The sequence below is a fragment of the Nannobrachium achirus genome (genome assembly GCF_963921795.1).
Source record: "Nannobrachium achirus genome assembly, chromosome: 22".
Lineage (NCBI taxonomy): Eukaryota > Metazoa > Chordata > Actinopteri > Myctophiformes > Myctophidae > Nannobrachium > Nannobrachium achirus.
In genome coordinates, this window is record NC_137829.1 from 1,713,645 (window position 1) to 1,735,294 (window position 21,650).

General features: G+C 44.4%; 1 protein-coding gene across 1 annotated transcript in view; it reads left to right on the forward strand.

The window, feature by feature from the left end:
* The window catches only part of LOC308308144 (low-density lipoprotein receptor-related protein 1B-like), a gene marked incomplete at both ends in the record, with an annotated part of 592,679 nt that overhangs the window by 420,805 nt on the left and 150,224 nt on the right, over positions 1-21,650 (forward strand). The window contains 7 exon segments of the mRNA XM_080753509.1: positions 7,392-7,584; positions 12,944-13,069; positions 15,044-15,172; positions 17,823-17,942; positions 19,652-19,765; positions 19,973-20,122; positions 21,308-21,430. Coding sequence (XP_080609635.1) covers positions 7,392-7,584; positions 12,944-13,069; positions 15,044-15,172; positions 17,823-17,942; positions 19,652-19,765; positions 19,973-20,122; positions 21,308-21,430 — 955 coding nt within the window.

The following is a 21,650-nucleotide window of genomic DNA, read 5'->3' on the forward strand; positions in this document are numbered from 1 at the left end:
TCAAACATTAGCCCCAGATCCCATGTGACATGTCAAACATTAGCCCCAGATCAATCCCATGTGACATGTCAAACATTAGCCCCAGATCATGTGACATGTCAAACATTAGCCCCAGATCAATCCCATGTGACATGTCAAACATTAGCCCCAGATCCCATGTGACATGTCAAACATTAGCCCCAGATCCCATGTGACATGTCAAACATTAGCCCCAGATCCCATGTGACATGTCAAACATTAGCCCCAGATCCCATGTGACATGTCAAACATTAGCCCCAGATCCCATGTGACATGTCAAACATTAGCCCCAGATCCCATGTGACATGTCAAACATTAGCCCCAGATCCCATGTGACATGTCAAACATTAGCCCCAGATCCCATGTGACATGTCAAACATTAGCCCCAGATCAATCCCATGTGACATGTCAAACATTAGCCCCAGATCATGTGACATGTCAAACATTAGCCCCAGATCCCATGTGACATGTCAAACATTAGCCCCAGATCCCATGTGACATGTCAAACATTAGCCCCAGATCAATCCCATGTGACATGTCAAACATTAGCCCCAGATAAATCCCATGTGACATGTCAAACATTAGCCCCAGATCATGTGACATGTCAAACATTAGCCCCAGATCAATCCCATGTGACATGTCAAACATTAGCCCCAGATCCCATGTGACATGTCAAACATTAGCCCCAGATCCCATGTGACATGTCAAACATTAGCCCCAGATCAATCCCATGTGACATGTCAAACATTAGCCCCAGATCATGTGACATGTCAAACATTAGCCCCAGATCATGTGACATGTCAAACATTAGCCCCAGATCATGTGACATGTCAAACATTAGCCCCAGATCAATCCCATGTGACATGTCAAACATTAGCCCCAGATCCCATGTGACATGTCAAACATTAGCCCCAGATCCCATGTGACATGTCAAACATTAGCCCCAGATCAATCCCATGTGACATGTCAAACATTAGCCCCAGATCATGTGACATGTCAAACATTAGCCCCAGATCAATCCCATGTGACATGTCAAACATTAGCCCCAGATCCCATGTGACATGTCAAACATTAGCCCCAGATCCCATGTGACATGTCAAACATTAGCCCCAGATCCCATGTGACATGTCAAACATTAGCCCCAGATCCCATGTGACATGTCAAACATTAGCCCCAGATCCCATGTGACATGTCAAACATTAGCCCCAGATCCCATGTGACATGTCAAACATTAGCCCCAGATCCCATGTGACATGTCAAACATTAGCCCCAGATCCCATGTGACATGTCAAACATTAGCCCCAGATCCCATGTGACATGTCAAACATTAGCCCCAGATCCCATGTGACATGTCAAACATTAGCCCCAGATCCCATGTGACATATCAAACATTAGCCCCAGATCAATCCCATGTGACATATCAAACATTAGCCCCAGATCAATCCCATGTGACATGTCAAACATTAGCCCCAGATCCCATGTGACATGTCAAACATTAGCCCCAGATCCCATGTGACATATCAAACATTAGCCCCAGATCAATCCCATGTGACATATCAAACATTAGCCCCAGATCAATCCCATGTGACATGTCAAACATTAGCCCCAGATCAATCCCATGTGACATGTCAAACATTAGCCCCAGATCAATCCCATGTGACATGTCAAACATTAGCCCCAGATCAATCCCATGTGACATGTCAAACATTAGCCCCAGATCAATCCCATGTGACATGTCAAACATTAGCCCCAGATCAATCCCATGTGACATGTCAAACATTAGCCCCAGATCAATCCCATGTGACATGTCAAACATTAGCCCCAGATCATGTGACATATCAAACATTAGCCCCAGATCATGTGACATATCAAACATTAGCCCCAGATCATGTGACATATCAAACATTAGCCCCAGATCATGTGACATATCAAACATTAGCCCCAGATCATGTGACATATCAAACATTAGCCCCAGATCATGTGACATATCAAACATTAGCCCCAGATCATGTGACATATCAAACATTAGCCCCAGATCATGTGACATATCAAACATTAGCCCCAGATCATGTGACATATCAAACATAAGCCCCAGATCAATCCCATGTGACATGTCAAACATTAGCCCCAGATCAATCCCATGTGACATATCAAACATTAGCCCCAGATCAATCCCATGTGACATGTCAAACATTAGCCCCAGATCATGTGACATATCAAACATTAGCCCCAGATCATGTGACATATCAAACATTAGCCCCAGATCATGTGACATATCAAACATTAGCCCCAGATCAATCCCATGTGACATGTCAAACATTAGCCCCAGATCAATCCCATGTGACATATCAAACATTAGCCCCAGATCAATCCCATGTGACATGTCAAACATTAGCCCCAGATCAATCCCATGTGACATGTCAAACATTAGCCCCAGATCATGTGACATATCAAACATTAGCCCCAGATCAATCCCATGTGACATGTCAAACATTAGCCCCAGATCAATCCCATGTGACATATCAAACATTAGCCCCAGATCAATCCCATGTGACATGTCAATCATTAGCCCCAGATCATGTGACATATCAAACATTAGCCCCAGATCAATCCCATGTGACATGTCAATCATTAGCCCCAGATCCCATGTGACATGTCAAACATTAGCCCCAGATCAATCCCATGTGACATGTCAAACATTAGCCCCAGATCAATCCCATGTGACATGTCAAACATTAGCCCCAGATCATGTGACATATCAAACATTAGCCCCAGATCAATCCCATGTGACATGTCAAACATTAGCCCCAGATCAATCCCATGTGACATATCAAACATTAGCCCCAGATCAATCCCATGTGACATGTCAATCATTAGCCCCAGATCATGTGACATATCAAACATTAGCCCCAGATCAATCCCATGTGACATGTCAATCATTAGCCCCAGATCATGTGACATATCAAACATTAGCCCCAGATCAATCCCATGTGACATGTCAATCATTAGCCCCAGATCAATCCCATGTGACATGTCAATCATTAGCCCCAGATCGCACATCACCGTCGACTAGAATAACGTAGACCGGTCGTGAGCGAGGCAAGCAGCAGTGCTGGAAAAGTACTTTTTACTTAAGTAAAAGTATCAATACTGCAATGTACTGCAAAGTAGTTACAAGTAAATGTCCTGAATTCTAAATGCACTTGAGTAAGTACAAAAAGTATTGGTATCAAAATGTACCAAAAGTAGAAAGTACTCATTATGCAGAATATCCCATTTCAAACGTTTTCAAATGTATAGAAATATTTTGAAAATAGCCGATCTACAAGCTCACAATGCACGCATCATGAAGCATTCTGAGCTTGTTGATCGGCTATTTTCAAATGGCCAAAATGTATATAGGGCCGAAGAGAGGAATGTATGTTTTTGAATAATAATCAAAGCCTACAAAGTAACTAGTAACTAAAGTTGTCAAATAAATGTAGAGGAATCAAAGTACAATATCTGCTTCTGAGATTTAGTGGAGTAGAAGTAAAAGTACTGGAAATTAGCAATACTCAAGTAAAGTACAAATACCTCAAAATGGTACTTAAGTACAGTACTTAAGTAAATGTACTTAGTTACCTTGCACCACAGGCAGGCAGGCAGGTATCCTTATGCGGCTCTCAATTAATTATTCCCGTCTCGCCGCCGCGGTTTAAAAAGGTCAACTCTTTTTTTGCAACTGCTTAAACATGTTGACATGTTCCCTCAACATGCTGCTGTTGGCCTCCTCTCGCTCTCTCTCTACGGAGCTGTTCTGACTGGGTTAATGACACGGATCTGTGGACCTCGGAGCTCAGAGCTCAGAGCGGGAGCGAGCGGGAGTGGAGGACTCAGACACTCTGCCGCCATCTCATCTCTCGTCAAGATGAGTTGGGGGGGGGGGGGGGGGGGGGTGAGGTGTCACCGCCAGAGTGGGGACAACCTGTCACCCTGGTTCCCTGTCACCACCGTGTGATGATGACACCGTAGCTGCTACATACAGACTTTAAACTAGCGACTGAAAACATAAAGTGTTGATGAAAAGGTTTACTAAGATAAGAAAATCAAGGGTAAAGTTTGCCAAACCCTCATAGACTTACATTGAGCTGAAGGTGTTTTGGTAACGGTAGAAGGTAAAATGGGCCTTTAACTCATTGACTGCGATTTTGAAACCCTTCTAATGTTCCACACCGCCGGGATTTTGCCTACCTTTAACGTGCCCGCACATCGTGCGCGATGGTTTCACGGATCGCGTTCGCTCAGGTATACAGCCATGGTAAGCAACAAAAAACAACAGTCCTCCATTATCCATAGCGAAAGCGTCTGCTTGCCACATGGTTGTTGCGTAACGTTGAAGTGAATGCGCTTGGAGACAGGATACAGGGGGTTGTTGTCCCGCCCCCCGTTTCCGGCCTAGGAACATCCGGATCCATTTTTTGTGAATAGTGCCTCTCCATAGAGAAAGAATTATGGCGGATTGGCGATCATACTTTAATTGTTTTACAGCGGTTACAGCTGACAGCTTGTCATACTCGTCATAGGCGGAACGGACGCATTTATATAACTCGCCATACTTGCCATAGGCAGTAAATTAGTTAATTGGAACAGCAGCTTCAACGAGAACCCGGAAGCGGCTTAATTTCCAGCTTATGAAACTTTCCCCTCGGTGCAGAGGCCCTCCTCATGGAGAGGAGAGGAGGACCTCCTCTGAAAGCTCCAGGATGTTAGGGAGGGACTAGAAGAGATCCAGTAGAACTAGAAGACAAGTCACTTTGTGTTTGGTTGCATGTTGTGCTCTGAAAATAGCCAATCGGCTATTTTCAGCACGCGGCCGAGTGTAAAATCAGCCATTTCGACACCTCGTTTTTTAAGCTTACGTGGTCACTCAGTCACACGTTTTTGCCAACCACGTGTCTTTTCTTTTCCCGGGAATTACGCCTAATGTCTCCCGAAACTAATTTCCTATCAATATGTTCCAACCTGACCCATCTGGCATTCTTCCTCTCTTCCCTTCATTCCATCGTCCGTCTCTCCCTCCCTCCCTCTCTATCTATCTACCCTCCTCCCTTCTCCCCCCCCCCCCCCCCCCCCCCCCTCTCTCGCTCTCCACATCCTGACGGCTAGTTGTTGCTCTCCCATGCTGGGTTCCTTTAATCAACACCTGTCCTATTAATCCCGGTGTGGCACCAGGCTAATGCCATCCTGCTTTACAAGCGTGTCCCCCTTAATGGCTGTGAGCGCGGGAGCCGCCGGAAGGCCCGATGCCCCCCGATCTTATTGAGGAGAGAGAGAAAGAAAGGTCCCTAAAGGAGCCGTCTGATGGATTCCTGCCTCCCTGCCAATGACACTGTCATTTACTCCCCCAACATCTGGGTTAAGCAGTGGTGTGGGGGCGGCGGGGGTGATGTGGTGATTAATGACTTGAAACATTATTATGCTCAGACGTTTATTATTCCTGTCGCAGCAGCGCTGCTGGCTTCGCTGATGGCTGCTGTCAGCTTTAACCCTCCTCTCTCTAGCTGTCTCTCTCTCTCTCTCTCTCTCTCTCTCTCTCTCTCTGTCTCTCTGTCTCTCTGTCTCTATCACTCTGTCTCTCTGTCTCTCTCTCTCTCTCTCTGTCACTCTCTCTCTCTCTCTCTCTCTGTCTCTCTGTCTCTCTGTCTCTATCACTCTGTCTCTCTGTCTCTCTCTCTCTCTCTCTGTCACTCTGTCTCTCTCTCTCTCTCTCTGTCACTCTGTCTCTCTCTCCCTCTCTCAGTCTCTGATGGCTTTGTGGACCAGTGTTGGTTTCGTTGACTAAAACTATGACAGAAAATGTTTGTCCACTACCATTTTTTCGCTGACAAAATCGAAATAAAAGCTAACCTAGGATGACTAAAGCTAAGACTACTAAATGTACTGACAATTTCTTCAACAAATAAAAACTAGACACCGACGTCATTTTAGGCTCCATGGCCATCCGCCATGACACTTTGGGTGGCGGAAGTGGCACCGGAGGTTCGGTGAATAACATTAGCGGTGCCACTTCCGCCACCCAAAAGTGTCATGGCGCATGGACCGTGGTGTGTCAACTTCCGGGTGGGTGTCTTCTCCTTCTTTGAGCCTTCTTGTGTCCTATGACCCCTTGCGTGAAAGATGGGCATCACTTCCTGTTCCTCTTAGCTGTTGTCATTCTCCATGGTTGCTGTTGCTGCCACATGATTTGGAATTGCACACGCGTTCTGGGCAAACCCCGCCCATGGAAGCTTTTGATTGGCTGAACCGGCGCTAGGGAGCGCTCCTTTTTGGTCGCTTGGACCGCACGGAGGTGCGTTTATCGTGGGTTTGCCCAGGCCTTATGGCCTGGGCATAAATATAACGATTGCATTCACCACGGCTTCGTAACTCGCGCGGCGCTCCGCCGGCCGCGCGGCCCTGGCCCGCTCTTCGCGGCCACTCGCGGGCGAAGAGCAGGACCAAGGTCCGCTGGCCTTCACGCCGCTTGCAATGTCGTGGACAATAATCAAACGCCTCCGCCCAGAACTCATGTGCAATTCCAAATTAAGCGTTGCTGCCGTGAGCCTGTGACACCTGAATCTGCATTGTGATTTGCTAGGTGATTTGAATCAGCTGTGTGGAGGAAGTAAAGCACACATTAACACACACCCTTTTCCCTAGTAAATCTCACTGGGAAACTCTCACTGTGACCAAAGTGCAAACATTATATTGACAAGGCCAAGAATGTATTGGGAGATCCATGTGAACGCAACTGGAGTTGTTATTACTGATTAGATGCGTTGTCTACATATGTTATTGTTTTTCTAGATTGATATGCATTTGTTGTATTGGTGTTAATGTACTAACATTATCTTGCTTATTATCTTGCTTATTATATTGATGTATTACCTGCTTATTTTAAGTCAAGCGTCTGCTCAATGCCTAAATTGTAAATTGATATCTGTACATATTTAATGTACTGTATACTGTAAGAGCTTTTCAGAGAGTGTACAAACATTATGAGAATGTAATATATTTTCCTAGGGGATTTTTACTGTACTGTGGTGGTTATTTTATTTAGTTTAATTTAATTTAACAAGTTTCACCACTTGTTATAGTTATTACTTTTGATGCAGTAGTGGTCTTTTTTTTAGGTATTACAGAGTTTTAAAAGGCAATAAAAGCCCTTAAATTGTCATCTGGGGACCCCCCAAAATCATGTGTGGACCCCTCTTGGGGTCCCACGATCCCCAGGTTGAGAACCAATGCAGTAATACATGCCTGGGCTCCAGACAGTACTACAACAACACCACCACCAACAACACAGCCCTATAACAGTACAACACTCTGCTCTGCCGTTTGATTTTGTGTAGGTCATCGTCAAATCGGGACCCGGGACCTTTTTCGGGCTGGCCATCTACGGGGACTTCATCTTCTGGTCGGACTGGGCCCAGCGCGCCGTGCTGCGCTCCAACAAGTACACGGGCGGAGACACCAAGGTGCTGCGAGCAGACATACCGCACCAGCCCATGGGGATCGTTGCTGTGGCGCGAGACACCAACAACTGTGAGTAGAGAGAGCAGGGGTGTCGCACCGAATTCTGGGCCCTGGGTATAAGGATTCACTGCGGGCCCCGCGTGAACTCCAAAGTTTTCTTTTTACTTAAAGGAGTAGTTCACCTCCCAAAGATTACTCATATCCGATAGGCCTACTGCTGAAGTGGTTAATATATGTTTTGTTATATTAATCCAGTTCTACAAAGTAACTATAACTTCAAGTGTTCAAATAATTGCAGAAGTAGTGGATGTAAAACTATTGAAAAAGTATTTGTAATACTCAAGTACAACAATTTACCACTACAATGTCTTTGGCATTTAGCAGACCCTCTTAATCCAGAGTAATTTACAATAAGCAAGAACAGCACAAGGTAATACATCAGATGCATAGAAATAGTAATCCAGGAATCATAGGTAAACCAAGAATCTATCATCAGTAGAATAACAAAAACTCTCTGTGCACTATACACACACTATAGGATGTCAGGTCATTGAGGTCAACAATGACTTGGCATCAGTCTACATACCATTTGCCATTTCAAAACTTCACACATCCTGCATTGGCAAGACAGTAGATTTTCTGTGGATTGAACTTGAGCTTGTAGATCAGCTATTTTCGCTGTTTTTATGACCTTCTCTGACGTCTAGGTTTAAATCTACCTATGATGGTGGATTCTGCTTTTCAATGGGAATGGAGTGGTTTCTTACCATTTGTGGGTTTCTGCAAAAAATACGCTCCTATATTCTCCATAAACATTTGAAAGCCAAAACAGGGAAGAAACCCGTGAAAAAAAATCCTTTGTTCTTGTTCTTACTTGTACTTATTTGGAGTGTCCATACACCCTCAAGTCTGAGGTATTCCTCCGTAAACGCACAAAGATGAGCCACGGAGATCCCCACTGCAGCCAAACGCTGAGGAAGGCCCCAGACCTCACGCGCATTGACGGTTGACCAAGGCTATAACTCAGCCGGGAGAACTGAAGAAAACTCACTTGCAGGACATTTTCAGGAAAATAGCAGTAAATACTGAAGGCTTGAAACGGCACATATGTAACATTCTATCTAAATTACATTTGAGCCTTTGCTGTAAGCCTGCTGTAAGGTCGTCGAGGCTATAGAGCAAGTGCTACAGGGCTACAGTAGAGTGTGAAGAGCTTCAGTACAGGTACATACAGTAGTACTTACTTACTTACTTTCCACCACTGCGTTTGTGTCACAGGACACCGCGGGTGCATGTGCGCACGTTGTACAACAGCATATTAATGTGGTGTATTTTTGGAAAATGCTTAGGTGGTTTCCAACAGTAATCAATAGAGAGGAATACCAGAGGGAAGTGTATACATTATATCTGCCGTAATCTGCACCACTTGTATGAGTTTGCTTTGCGTTTTTTTTTTTTTTTTTTTTTTCAGTTCTGTGTTGTTCCGAGGCTCTGGAAGGCCTTTTTAAGTAGCAGTTTTGTCCCCAGATTGTTTGGTTAACGTAATTCTTTTTTTATTCTTTTTTTTTTTTTTAACTTCTTATACTCTGCAACAACAACAACACTAGATCACAGCAAAAAAATGGCCCCTGGTTGGCTTCTCGTTTTGATGCGTGAGAAGAAATAGTGGGAATGATAAATGAGGGTGGTCTTATTTAGCATTGCGGAAGAAGCTTAAGTTTCGCGATGCAATTAATAAAATAAAAAGTTCTCCCTGTGTGTCGGCTCGAGGAGGTCTCTGAGGTGGCGGTTACGGCTCGGTGCTTCCAAGTAGGACATGCATGGGGAAAGTGGGCTTTAGCAGGGTCCCAGTGGCTTGACTCTGCTGCTGGGAGGAGAGCCACTTGTGCCTCTGCTCATTTATCTCCTTATGGCAAATAATCACACGTGCCAAACTACTGTATAGTGCTCATAAGCTAAAAAAGACTAAAGGTGCATTCACACCAGACACAGTGGTCTTTTACTGAAGACGCAGAGATACAGGGAGACCCCTGTTACGGAACAAACACTAGAGCTATTTTGAAAACAAACTATGGGGAACAATGGGGAAAATGCATTCACTAATAAATCACTAACAAACAAGAGCTCCCTTCACAAAGAGTAAGGACAAAAGTATATTCTACCTGTAGTGAAACATTAAACACTCCTGTATCAGACATCACTGTGTTAAGTTATCAGATACCCTGCGGCCACTTCCCGGTTAACCCATCTCGAGTGGTTTTAACACTCTCTGCTGTCTCTGGAGTGAGATCCCGCGTTTACCAGCAGACTTGGGGCCTTCTGTTCAGAGTGTCCATACACCCTCAAGTCTGAGGTATTCCTCCGTAAACGCACAAAGATGAGCCGCATCGACGGTTGACCAATGCTATAACTCAGCCGGGAGAACTGAAGAAAACTCAGCTCGCTCACGCAGGAAAGAGAAAACGCACCTGCAATCAGTGTGACAAGAGTTTTTGTCATTTGCGTAACATGAAGAGACACCAGCCTTCCACTGTAAACCGTGTGGCAGGAGTTTCAGTCAACTGGTTAATTTGAAGAGACACCAACCAGCCTGTCCACACTGCGGAAAAGCCTTTCGTCTATGACCAATGTCCCAAGAGTTTCAGTCAGTTAGGTAACTTAAAGATACACCAGACGAATATCCACACCTTGGAAAGACCTTTCGTCTGTGACCAGTGTCCCAAGAGTTTCAGTCAGTTAGAAAAACTGAAGATCCACCAGCGTCTCCACTAGGAGAATAACCATTGCACTGTAAACATTGTGGCGTTTTGGTTAGCTCACCTGAAGACACACCAGCATGTCCACATACAGTGTGTGCATAGGCGACTCTAGCCTCTTCCAGCAAGGGGTGCACGACCTCTATTACCTCATGCACGCGCGCACAGCGCGCGTGTACGACGTTCGCGCGCGCGCGAAAAAAATTGCGGATATTAGCGGTTTTGTAATGTTGTTTTAGCGGATTTCTGCAGTTAATTTTGTACCCAAATGTAAAAATAAGTTACTTGCGGTTATCAGTTATTTGCGGGCAAATTATGCATTTTTTCAAGTTAAAATCGGTTCGGTTCTACACGGCGGCAGAACCATTTTGGGCTTAATATAATAGGGTTTATAAAAGCATGATCTGACTGTCTTAGTCTTACCTTGGGCTGGTCAGGAGGAAATGGTTCAGTCACGCACAGTGAGACAAGAGTCCTGGCTGATAGAGCCTGAGGTCTGTGTTTTGTAGAGGAAAGTCAGGTACAAAATGATCCTCTCCATGTGATGTTTCAGGGCAAGCAGCTATATTATAATATCTACCGGTAGTCACGTCCATAGTAGTGAAGAGCTCGAACTCCATGCTTTATTTTTAACAGATGTTGTTTTCAATTTCAATACTGGCGCGTGGATATGACATCACATCAGGAGGGGAGGGGGGGGGCTGCCTGGAGCTGCCAGCCTCTATCACTACCACTAGGGGGTGTTGTTGTATTCGGTCTGAGTGGATGTAAAGTTACATTACAAAAAAAAAGAAAATCAAAATGGCCGCCTGGCGGCCAGGGGTTGCACGTGCACCCTAGGACACCCCTTAAAATCGCCTATGAGTGTGTGTATATATGTGTGTGTGTGTGTGTGTGTGTGTGTGTGTGTGTGTGTGTGTGTGTGTGGACATGCGACGAGATAAGGAGAGAGAACTACAGGACACAGGATAATAAACAAGTGACACTGGATGTGATGAAGGAAAAAAAGAGGAGACAACATTGTAATTGGAACATTATCACATTGAAGCTGATTAATTTTATTCAATCTCCTGATGGATACAACGTGTGGTGTGACCCACCTGTAAATGTATTTTGTTCTCTTCACTAAAGAGCTGGGGAGACGGGGAAGAAGCCTAGTGCTATTGAACAAACAGTCTGCTCCTCTACAGCAATGATTACTATCAGAAAATTGAGCTTTGACTTTCAAACAAATAACTTTTTTGTTTGTCCAAAAAATGGTTTACTTCCACTCCCTTCAAAACTGTGCTGTTATGCGGCCTTAATGTCTTCAATGATGGCACAATGTTTTATAAGACAAACGTCACCCTTCAGATATTCAAGACACAAAAAGTAGTTTATCCTATCTCATGAATAAACAGTGGTGGAAAAAGCACCCACATTCTTTACTTAGGCAAAAGTATCAATACTGCAATGTGGGCACACTCTGTTAGGGCACAGTCACACCGCACTTTTATTCTACCTATGAGGGCGGGTTCTGCCAATGCATTTCAATGGGAATAGAGTAAAAAAAGAAACAAGGTCCTCTTTAGAGTGGGATTGTGCAGCTGAGAATCGAAAGACACCTGCTTTTAGCCATAATTGTAGATACTTATCCACTTATTAAGTGGATAACCTGCAGTGAAGTACAGGGGGCTTAAAGTACTTCAATGTAGGATGACTACAACAGAAATGGAGGAAGTTTTCTCGCAGATCTGTGATGTTCACCATTGCCGAAAACTTTTGAAAATCTTTCGAAAGTTGTCAGTTGATAATGAGCTGGTTTTTAGAGTGGTTAATGGATGCACGGCACCAACGGGTGGGTGGGCCACCCGTACCCATCGCCTGGCCCTCCACTTTCAATCCTCCTACAATCACACTCGTACTTTGGTGCTTGAAACTTTCACAATGTCATGTGTGGCGTAAAGTAACTAAGTACAGTAAATTTACTCAACTGTATTCTCACAAACAATTTTGAGCCAAACACGCGAAATGGTAAGAAACCACTCCATTCCCGTTGAAATACAGAGTCCACCTTCATAGGTAGATTTAAACTTCGAAGTCAGAGAAGGTCATACAAATAGCAAAACTAGCTGATCTGCAAGCTCAATGTTCTGCCAATCTACTGGAAATCTACTGTCTTGCCAATGGCAGGACGTGTGAAGTTGGCACATCTGCATACTGTATGTATATGTAGGCCTACGTCTGGCTTTGTGTGTAGGAGCACGGAATGGGTCCCAAACTGTGGAATAAACTCCCTGTTGCACTCCACTCCCTAGCTTCCACCGTGGTCTGAAGACTCACCTTTTCAGACTCCACTTTGGCCCATAGCACTTTACGATAGCATTTGCCTACTGTCAACGACCATGCATGTAATTTAGATAGCTTTTTTTGTATGTCTTTTTGTTTTTATAAAGTTTTTTTTTACTGAATAGGTGCTTGGTCTAACAAAGTTTTTTTCTTAGATTACTATTTCCATGCATTTGATGTATTGATTTTGATGTATTGATGTATTACCTTGCTTAGTGTAAGTTGCTCTGGATTGAGAGTGTCTGCCAAATCAAATTTAAATTGTAAATTGTAATAACTTCCGACCACCGTTGAAGCATTTTCCAAAGGTTTAGTTTATTTTCTTTTGTGTGTCTCCGTCTCAGGCGAGCTGTCTCCGTGTCGCCACATGAACGGAGGCTGCGGTGACCTCTGTCTCCTGACGGCGGAAGGACGGGTCAGCTGTGCCTGCCGCGGGGAGAGAGTTCTGCTGGACGACAACCGCTGCGTGTGTAAGTCATGGACAATATGTCCGTACTAGAGTGAAATTATCCTCCTCCGTCGTGCATATCCAGTACCATTTAAACCTTGGTCAAACAGACCTGAAAATAACGTACTTGATACAGTCTTGTTTTCACTCTCTACCAACTCTCTACATTTGCCAAAAAATAGCCGATCTACAAGCTCACGAGTCGCAACTATTTTTTGGCAAATGGTCCGCCCCGGGACAATGGATGTTGGGGATATTTTGATTATCGCTATAATATCGTAAATCACAATTTCTTTGGTCACAATAATCGTGACATGGCATTTTCATATTGTCCCATTCCTAGTCCTTACACCATACATGCGGCCCCCACCTTCACTTAATGCGGCCCGCAGGTTAATACCGGAATACTGATATATTATTGATTTCAGCTGTTACAATTCCAAACATGACCTGCTTTAATTCCGTCAGTCTATATTAGTAGCTTAATGACTAGTATAGTAGTATTAAAATGTATTTTTTTTTTATGTCCAATGTATTTGTATTTGAGTATATAACTAAATGCGTTTAAATTAAATCAAAATGTTACATTTCAGGATTCCAATTAAGAAATAACAAAAAATTATTCAGGATTCCAATTCAAAAGAAGCAAAAATAGCCGATCTACAAGCTCAAAACGCATCGCAGCGTGATGCGTTTTGAGCTTGTAGATCTGCTATTTTTGCTTCTATTGTATGCAATACTAGAATGACAAATGTGGCCCTCTGGAGGGAAGGTGGAAATATAGTGGCCCTCACCATCATCAAAGTTGCCCACCCCTGTTACACAGATAAATGTGTCCGTGGTAAAGACTTGGACTTGGGAGTTTAATTACTTCTACAAACTGTTTGAAAATCATGACAGCATTGAGTGATTTCTTTTTCATTTTTATATTTTTTGATCTCATCTTCTTATAGAAGCAAAGGTTATTATTGGTTGTTGCTTTTCTTTCTTTTTAATTTGGTTTTGACTTTGCTTTCAATTTTGGTTTGGGTTTTAATTGGTTTTCAAAGTGGGTTTGCTAGTTGGGGTTTTAAGGCTCATTTTCGGTTAACTTTTTATTCTAATGTTCTTTTTATTTTAATATGTGGTATTTGGCAGGAGTGAGATCATTTTTTATTCGTTTTAGACAGAACAGAAAAGGTCAGAAAATGCATATCATTAAAAGTAAATGTATTCATAGTAAAAACCGGCACAGCTAAAAACATTGGAAAATATTTAGTTCTCCACCCAAAATACTAGATGTATGAAATATTGACCGAGACTAAATGTACTTTCTTAATCATCAGTTTGGGGGTCCTTGACAGTGTTGTTTTCGACAGCACATTTTGATTTAGTTTTAGTCATAGTCTTTTGAATAAAATGTGATTTCATTTTAGTCCTAATTTAGTCACCTGAAAAGTTTTAGTTTTAAAATTAGTCGACTAAATATCATATGTTTTTAGGCGACTGAATCTACAGTTGATTTAGTCAACTAAAATGTATTTTGGCGGGCCTTGATTGCATCGTAATGACTAATTTTACACTTGGTTGCGTGCTGAAAATAGCCGATCTACAAGCTCACAACGCGTCGCAGCGCGACACGTTGTGAGCTTGTAGATTGGCTATTTTCAGCATTCAACACCTGAAAACAACAAAACATAAAATTACTCTCGTCTCCACTAGTCCCTCCTAAACTAGTCCCTCCTTAGTCTAGTTTTTATTTTGTTGATGAAATTGTCAATATATTTAGTCTTAGTTTTAGTCATCACAGCTTAGTTTTTATTTAGTTTTTGTCAGTGAAAAAAACGCAGTCGACAAACATTTTTCGTCATAGTTTTAGTCGACGAAATCAACACTGGTCCTTGACATGTAGAGGCTTGAGGACCACCTATCTCAAATGCACATGTTTTGTTTCAGGATTTCGATTAAAAAAATATCAAAGCCATATTTTCCTCACACCCGTGCCCTTCTTTTGCAGCAGAAAACTCCTCCTGCAACATCCACTCTGAGTTTGAATGTGGGAACGGGGAGTGCATCGACTACCAGCTGACCTGTGATGGCATGGCCCACTGCAAGGACAAGTCGGACGAGAAGATGCAATACTGTGGTAAATTAAATACCCCAAGTACACTTACTCAAATACTTTACCTTACTGAATGTAATGTACGGTACGGTACTTTAATACTTTACCTCACTGAATGTAATGTACAGTACTTTAGGCTACTAAAGTATTTCTGTTTTTGATAACTTAACTCATATAGTGCCGATCCCGCGATGACTCGCGAAATATTAAAAGTATTTACAGTGCCGATCGCGGGATGACTCGCGAAATATACTGTATATACAGCTGGCCTGGCTACCTACCATCCGTTGGTATACGCTGGCACGGTTGAAGTCGCCGATTCATCATCATCGCACATCCACGTGCACACAATAGTGATCCCATCCCATAGAAACCAACGGTCTTTCTCATCTTTACAGTCCATTTTCTCCAAAAAACACTTTTGATGCCAAGGATGGCATTGGATTCTCTCTAAAATAGCACAAGCATAAAGGCATCCATCTTCTATCATTGTTTACGTTTCGGACCAGAACTACTTCCGGGTGAATCTTGAACATCGTCAAGTAGGACTTGTGAGCTCGATCTACTTCCGGCCTTCAAAATAAGAGACTGGCCGCGGACGGAGCAAGCGACCGGCACGCTGAACAATTAACCCTTTCATGTCGGCGGCACGAAATCGGTTTAATACTTATTAGTCCATTGCATTTTTAGGCAAACCTTCCTTTGCATTTTTAAATATTTCAAATAGCGTATCTACAAGCTCACAGCGTTTCAATGTTAGATCTATTTTATCTATTTTAAAATGTTTTTCAAAACTAGTCCTTACCCGTTCAAAGATATGAGCTCCGAAATGATGTGCAGTGTGTGGGTTATGGGATGTGCACTGTGCACACAGTATATGAGGGATGGAAAGTAACTTTAACTGGTGCTTGCATGATAATATGTAGGAGCATCAATGTAAGAAATACCCGTTTCGTTTAATGGCTATAGAGATACTGTGTGTCGATCTGCATGATTTTTGGACAACATCTGTAACAGGGCCAGACAACCCCCCCCACACACACACACACACACACACACACACACACACACACACACACACACACACACACACACACACACACACACACACACACACACACACACACACACACAGAGCTGGTTAAACATTTTGCCTCATGCTAGATGCAGAATAGATATGCCTCATGCTAGATGCAGAATAGATACCATAAACATGCTAATATACAGCATATGATTTGTGAAAGTGACAAACGGGCTTCACAGTTGTGTCAGGTGTGTTCATATGCTAATGGTGATGCGATTTCAGATCAATTGCTCCAGCCACTGAGGAGAAACGCTGTGACAGACACTCAGACACTCAGACACTCAGACAGACAGACACTCACTCAGACATTTGGAAAATTATATGTTTGATAGTAAAAAGAAAAAAAAAAGGAAAGAAGTTTAGGGATAAGCGGTAAGGCGTGGACAGAAATATAGCTCAAAGTTTAAAGCTGCACTTTGTGCACTCACTGTTACTTTCCTTTTCTCAAGTATTTCCTTTTTTGACAACTTACTACTTGTAGTCCACTGCATTTTGCAGTGTGTTCACCAAAAATATCCGATCTGCAAGCTCATGACGTGTCGTGTTTGAGACACGTTCCGTGTAGATTGTAGATTTGCTGTTTTTTTGGCTAAGAGATTTGCTTAAGATTGAAAAAGAGCGTACCAAGTATAGCTAATTTAATAAGGGTCTAAGAAGTGAATGTTTTTGGTGCTACTTTATGCGGTGTATGTTGATGAATTGAATACCTAGGACCCCCAATGGAAGCAAGACCGCAAGACCATTTTTGGTGTGATCTTTTTTAGACGAGGTGTTGCGACTGTACTCGCGCTGTTTTACATTTCTGTGATTCTAATAACATATTCAATCAATCAAAAGTGGTTAAACTGAAGTGATGTTGATAAATTCCACATAAATGATTATCAAAGTATTCCGGCGGCACCCCTGGACTTGTATCATGGCACCCCACTTTGAGAAACCCTGGTCTAGCTACCTGCAGCTCCTGCACAAAGACAAGTCAAGTCAAGCAGTAGCTGGAATGCCATCAGGGGCGTAACACCAAATTCTGGGCCCTGGGTACAAGGATTCACTGTGGGCCCCCCATGAATGTTAACTATTGAAAAATAGCAGATATACAAGCTCACAGCGCGGCACCGAGTGCCGCGCTGCGAGCTTGTAGATCTGCTATTTTTGAAAAATCTTGAAAATGTGTGCAAGAAACCTGTTTCCATTGGTACTCAAACTTTTTCATGTCAAGGACCCCCAAAATGATCATGTATTTGGCCACAGACCCCCATTTCAAAATATTTAGTTCCAGGGACCCCCAAGAAGCAAAACACGAGTTACAAAATGTTTGCTTAAAATATACATATATTCAAAAATGTTCACACATTTTCACGACTTTTCAAAAATAGCAGATCTACAAGCTCGCAGCGCGGCACTCGGTGCCGCGCTGTGAGCTTGTATATCTGCTATTTTTCAATAGCTAAAGTTACTTGGGCCCCTCCTCCTTGGGCCCTAGTAACTCAGTCCCACTCCCCCCCCCCCCCCCCCTTGTGACACCCCTGAATGCCATGGACACAAGCAGGTTATACTAATAACAACACATTTATGTTTCCCCGCGTCTTCCAGACAACAGAAGCTGCAGGCGGGGCTTCCGGCCGTGCTACAACCAACGCTGCGTGGCCAACAGCCGCTTCTGCGACGGCAGCGACGACTGTGGCGACAACTCTGACGAGGCGCTCTGCAACAGTGAGTCTGAGCCGTTTGGTCCCCTCTTCTCGCTGCCTCGGAGCGGCAGCCGCGCCGTCCCCCAGTAGCTCACTAGAAAGCTATATGCTAATGTACCGCGTTAGCCTACACGCTGCGCTGCTAAGCCCCCGGCTGGTTTAATGAGCCTCGGGGATGGCAAACGGTCGCTCTCTCACTCTCTGGAGTGGAGAAACCTTGTATGAAAGGTTCTGGGGAATGTCCTTATACAGTAGGTGAAAGGTGAAAAAAGGTGAAAAAATAAAGAAATAATAGCTGACCTACACTGTACAATCGCACAGCTATATTTATCGCTACTTTTCCCCGCGACACTGTCGTGCAACAAAGTAGGACATTCATTTATGCAAAAGAAAAAGAAACAAATTAAACGATGAAATACGGAGATACAAGGTTTGTGCCGGACGGCGATGGAATTGAAAGACGACCCCCTGCCACCCCCTCCAGCAGCAGCACCTCCCCTACCACCAGTAGCACCATATGGGGGGGAATCCAGGTTGCTCTGCATCTAACCACACATGGGCAACTGGCGGCCCCCACCTTCACTTAAAGGTATATTCAGTGATTGTATTTCATTCAAATAAAAATATGGTGGTTTGGGGGGTGAAAATTACTCAAAAGGATATCGGTCTGACCTTGAGGGTGGTGGCATCGGCCTCGCAAATTGCATCTGGTATTGTCGAATTGTCACTAAGCTGCATTCGGTCGGAAAACGCTATTTGTTGGCGTTTTGAATGTTTCTATCTCTATGATTTTCCACTCGGCTGCACCGGTGCCTCTCTGGCCTTCGGGCGGTGCTGGTCTGCTCATGCACAGAGCGCATGGAGGCAGCGGGGGGGCTTTCATAATTAATGTGGACTCTCCAAGAAGGAGTGCAGGGCTTTTCAGGAAGGACGGGAGGCGAGGCAGACTGACATTATACTGGAGGAAGATGCTCTTATTGCTGCTCTGCGCTCATGGCCCAGCATGCAACGTTTAACCACTTGAACCCAACAGTAGCGCCCCCTATTCGGGGGGGTGGGGGGGTGTTTCACAGAGAATTGCGGATCTTGAGCTTGTTGTAGATTTGCTGTTTTTGATGAAGAACTATAATAACTCACCCTCTGACTGTCAACCAAGTTTTTGTTTGCCAATCTCTAATTGATTCAATCAATCAATCAATCAATCAATCAATCAATCAATCAATCAATCAATCTTTCCTCTGACGCTCCGTGCGGCGGTGAATTGATTCAATGTCAATCAATCAAAGATAACCAGACGTGAGGTTCAACTGTACTTTGACAGATTCATTTTCCGTCACCAAAACTCAAAAATGTGCCGAATGCCCCCAGAATATGGATGCTGGGGTTCAAGTGGTTCCAGTGACACATCCACAACAGCCACATTTCTGTCACTGCTTTGTGGGTTTAATCAGAGCAGGGTTGGTGATTTTCGTCCCATTCATTCGTTCAAGCCTTCAGCAACAGAGGTCTATTCAGTGCAAAGCGCGCAACATGTGCTGCATCGCAATTCCTCGTTTGCTCTGAATCCTCCTTTCCTTCACGGTCAGAGAGACGCAATAAGACACTCGAGCGATGCACGCTTTATACCTGACAGCCCCCCGTTAAGAGCGTTCATTCAATGCTCAGTGATTCTGCTGAGCACCCCCCGTCTGTGTGTTTTCTGAAGTGTTTATTCTGTTGGGCTCTCCCCAGACATCACGTGCGGCTCATCAGAGTCAGCCTGCCAGGACGGGAGCTGTGTCTCCAGCTCAGCCTGGTGCAACCAGGTCATCGACTGCGCCGACGCCTCCGACGAAAAGAACTGCAGTAAGCCTCCTTTTGTCTGTGTCGCCTCTTTTGTGTTCCGCTTTGTTTTTACTAGATAAATGAAACCCGTGGCCCTGCCCTTGGCAGGATCAAATGGATCTAGTGGCTTAGATCCGACTTATTTATTCACAGCAGACATAGTCCCCATCCCCTTGTAGTGTGATGTGATCAGGGGAAGGGGGGCCGCTTGTGTGTTTGTGTATTCAGACCACACCGACTGCTCGCACTTCTACAAGCTGGGGGTGAAAGAGAAGGGCTTCATCAGCTGCAACTCCACCTCGCTGTGCATCCACCCCTCCTGGATCTGTGACGGGGCCAACGACTGTGGAGACTACGCTGACGAGACCAACTGCCAGGGTGAGTCTCCCTTCTCCTCTCCCCCAAACACTGACTACTATAACCAGGATGAGTCTCTCCTCGCCCCCCAAACACTGACTACTATAACCAGGGTGAGTCTCCCCTCTCCTCTCCCCCCAAACACTGACTACTATAACCAGGGTGAGTCTCCCCTCTCCTCTCCCCCCAAACACTGACTACTATAACCAGGATGAGTCTCTCCTCTCCCCCCAAACACTGACTACTATAACCAGGATGAGTCTCCCCTCTCCTCTCCCCCCAAACACTGACTACTATAACCAGGATGAGTCTCCCCTCTCCCCCCAAACACTGACTACTATAACCAGGATGAGTCTCCCCTCTCCTCTCCCCCCAAACACTGACTACTATAACCAGGATGAGTCTCCCCTCTCCTCTCCCCCCAAACGCTGACTACTATAACCAGGATGAGTCTCTCCTCTCCCCCCAAACACTGACTACTATAACCAGGATGAGTCTCCCCTCTCCTCTCCCCCAAACACTGACTACTATAACCAGGGTGAGTCTCCCCTCTCCTCTCCCCCCAAACACTGACTACTATAACCAGGATGAGTCTCCCCTCTCCCCCCAAACACTGACTACTATAACCAGGATGAGTCTCTCCTCTCCCCCCAAACACTGACTACTATAACCAGGATGAGTCTCCCCTCTCCCCCCAAACACTGACTACTCTGTAACCCACACTTCCACAGCCCCTTCCTTCCTTCCTCCCTTCCTTCCACAGTCGACAATACCAAGCCCTCCCCCCTGCACATTATAGGCCTATGCCTTTTATTTAAAAAAAAAATCTTAAGATTTCATAGACTATTCAATGAATAAAATTCATAGACAATTACATTTCATGGAATATTTTATGTATTTGGTACATTTCGACAAAAGTAGAATATATAATAAAATGTGTTCTCATGAACATGTTCTCATGATCCACCAAGCGGTTGAGCAACAGTACCATAATGCGTAGAAAGACACATCGAGGGGAGAGAAAAAAAAGAAAAATACTTGTTATAATCCTCTTGAGATTTCGTTCCGCGAAGGCAATTAAGGATGGCTGAGTTTAGAGATTTGGAAAGAGAGCTTAGGCAAAGATAATGACCTCAATCATGGCTAATACCCCGAGACGGCGGCAGCGACTTGTACTCACTGGTCTCTTTTGTTTGTCCGTCCCAGTTTCGCACGGGCAGAAGTGCGAGGAGGGACACTTTGCCTGTCCCAGCGGGAACTGCATCTCCAGCGTGTGGCTGTGTGACGGCCAGAAGGACTGCGAGGATGGAGCAGACGAGTTCCAGTGCGGTAAGCCTCTCGCCACCTTCATCACGCCAGTGGCGTCAATTGGGTATGGCTAGGTATGGCAGCTGCCTTACCTTGGCTACAGGGGAAACAAATAAAATGTACTTCTTAAAACTAGAAGCAGTGCTCTTCCGAGCACAGGTCTCCACCAGGCCAGGCGGCCTGTTATAGCGCCACCATGAGGCTGATTTGAAAAGTTTGAAGTGGCATTTCTTCCTCGGCC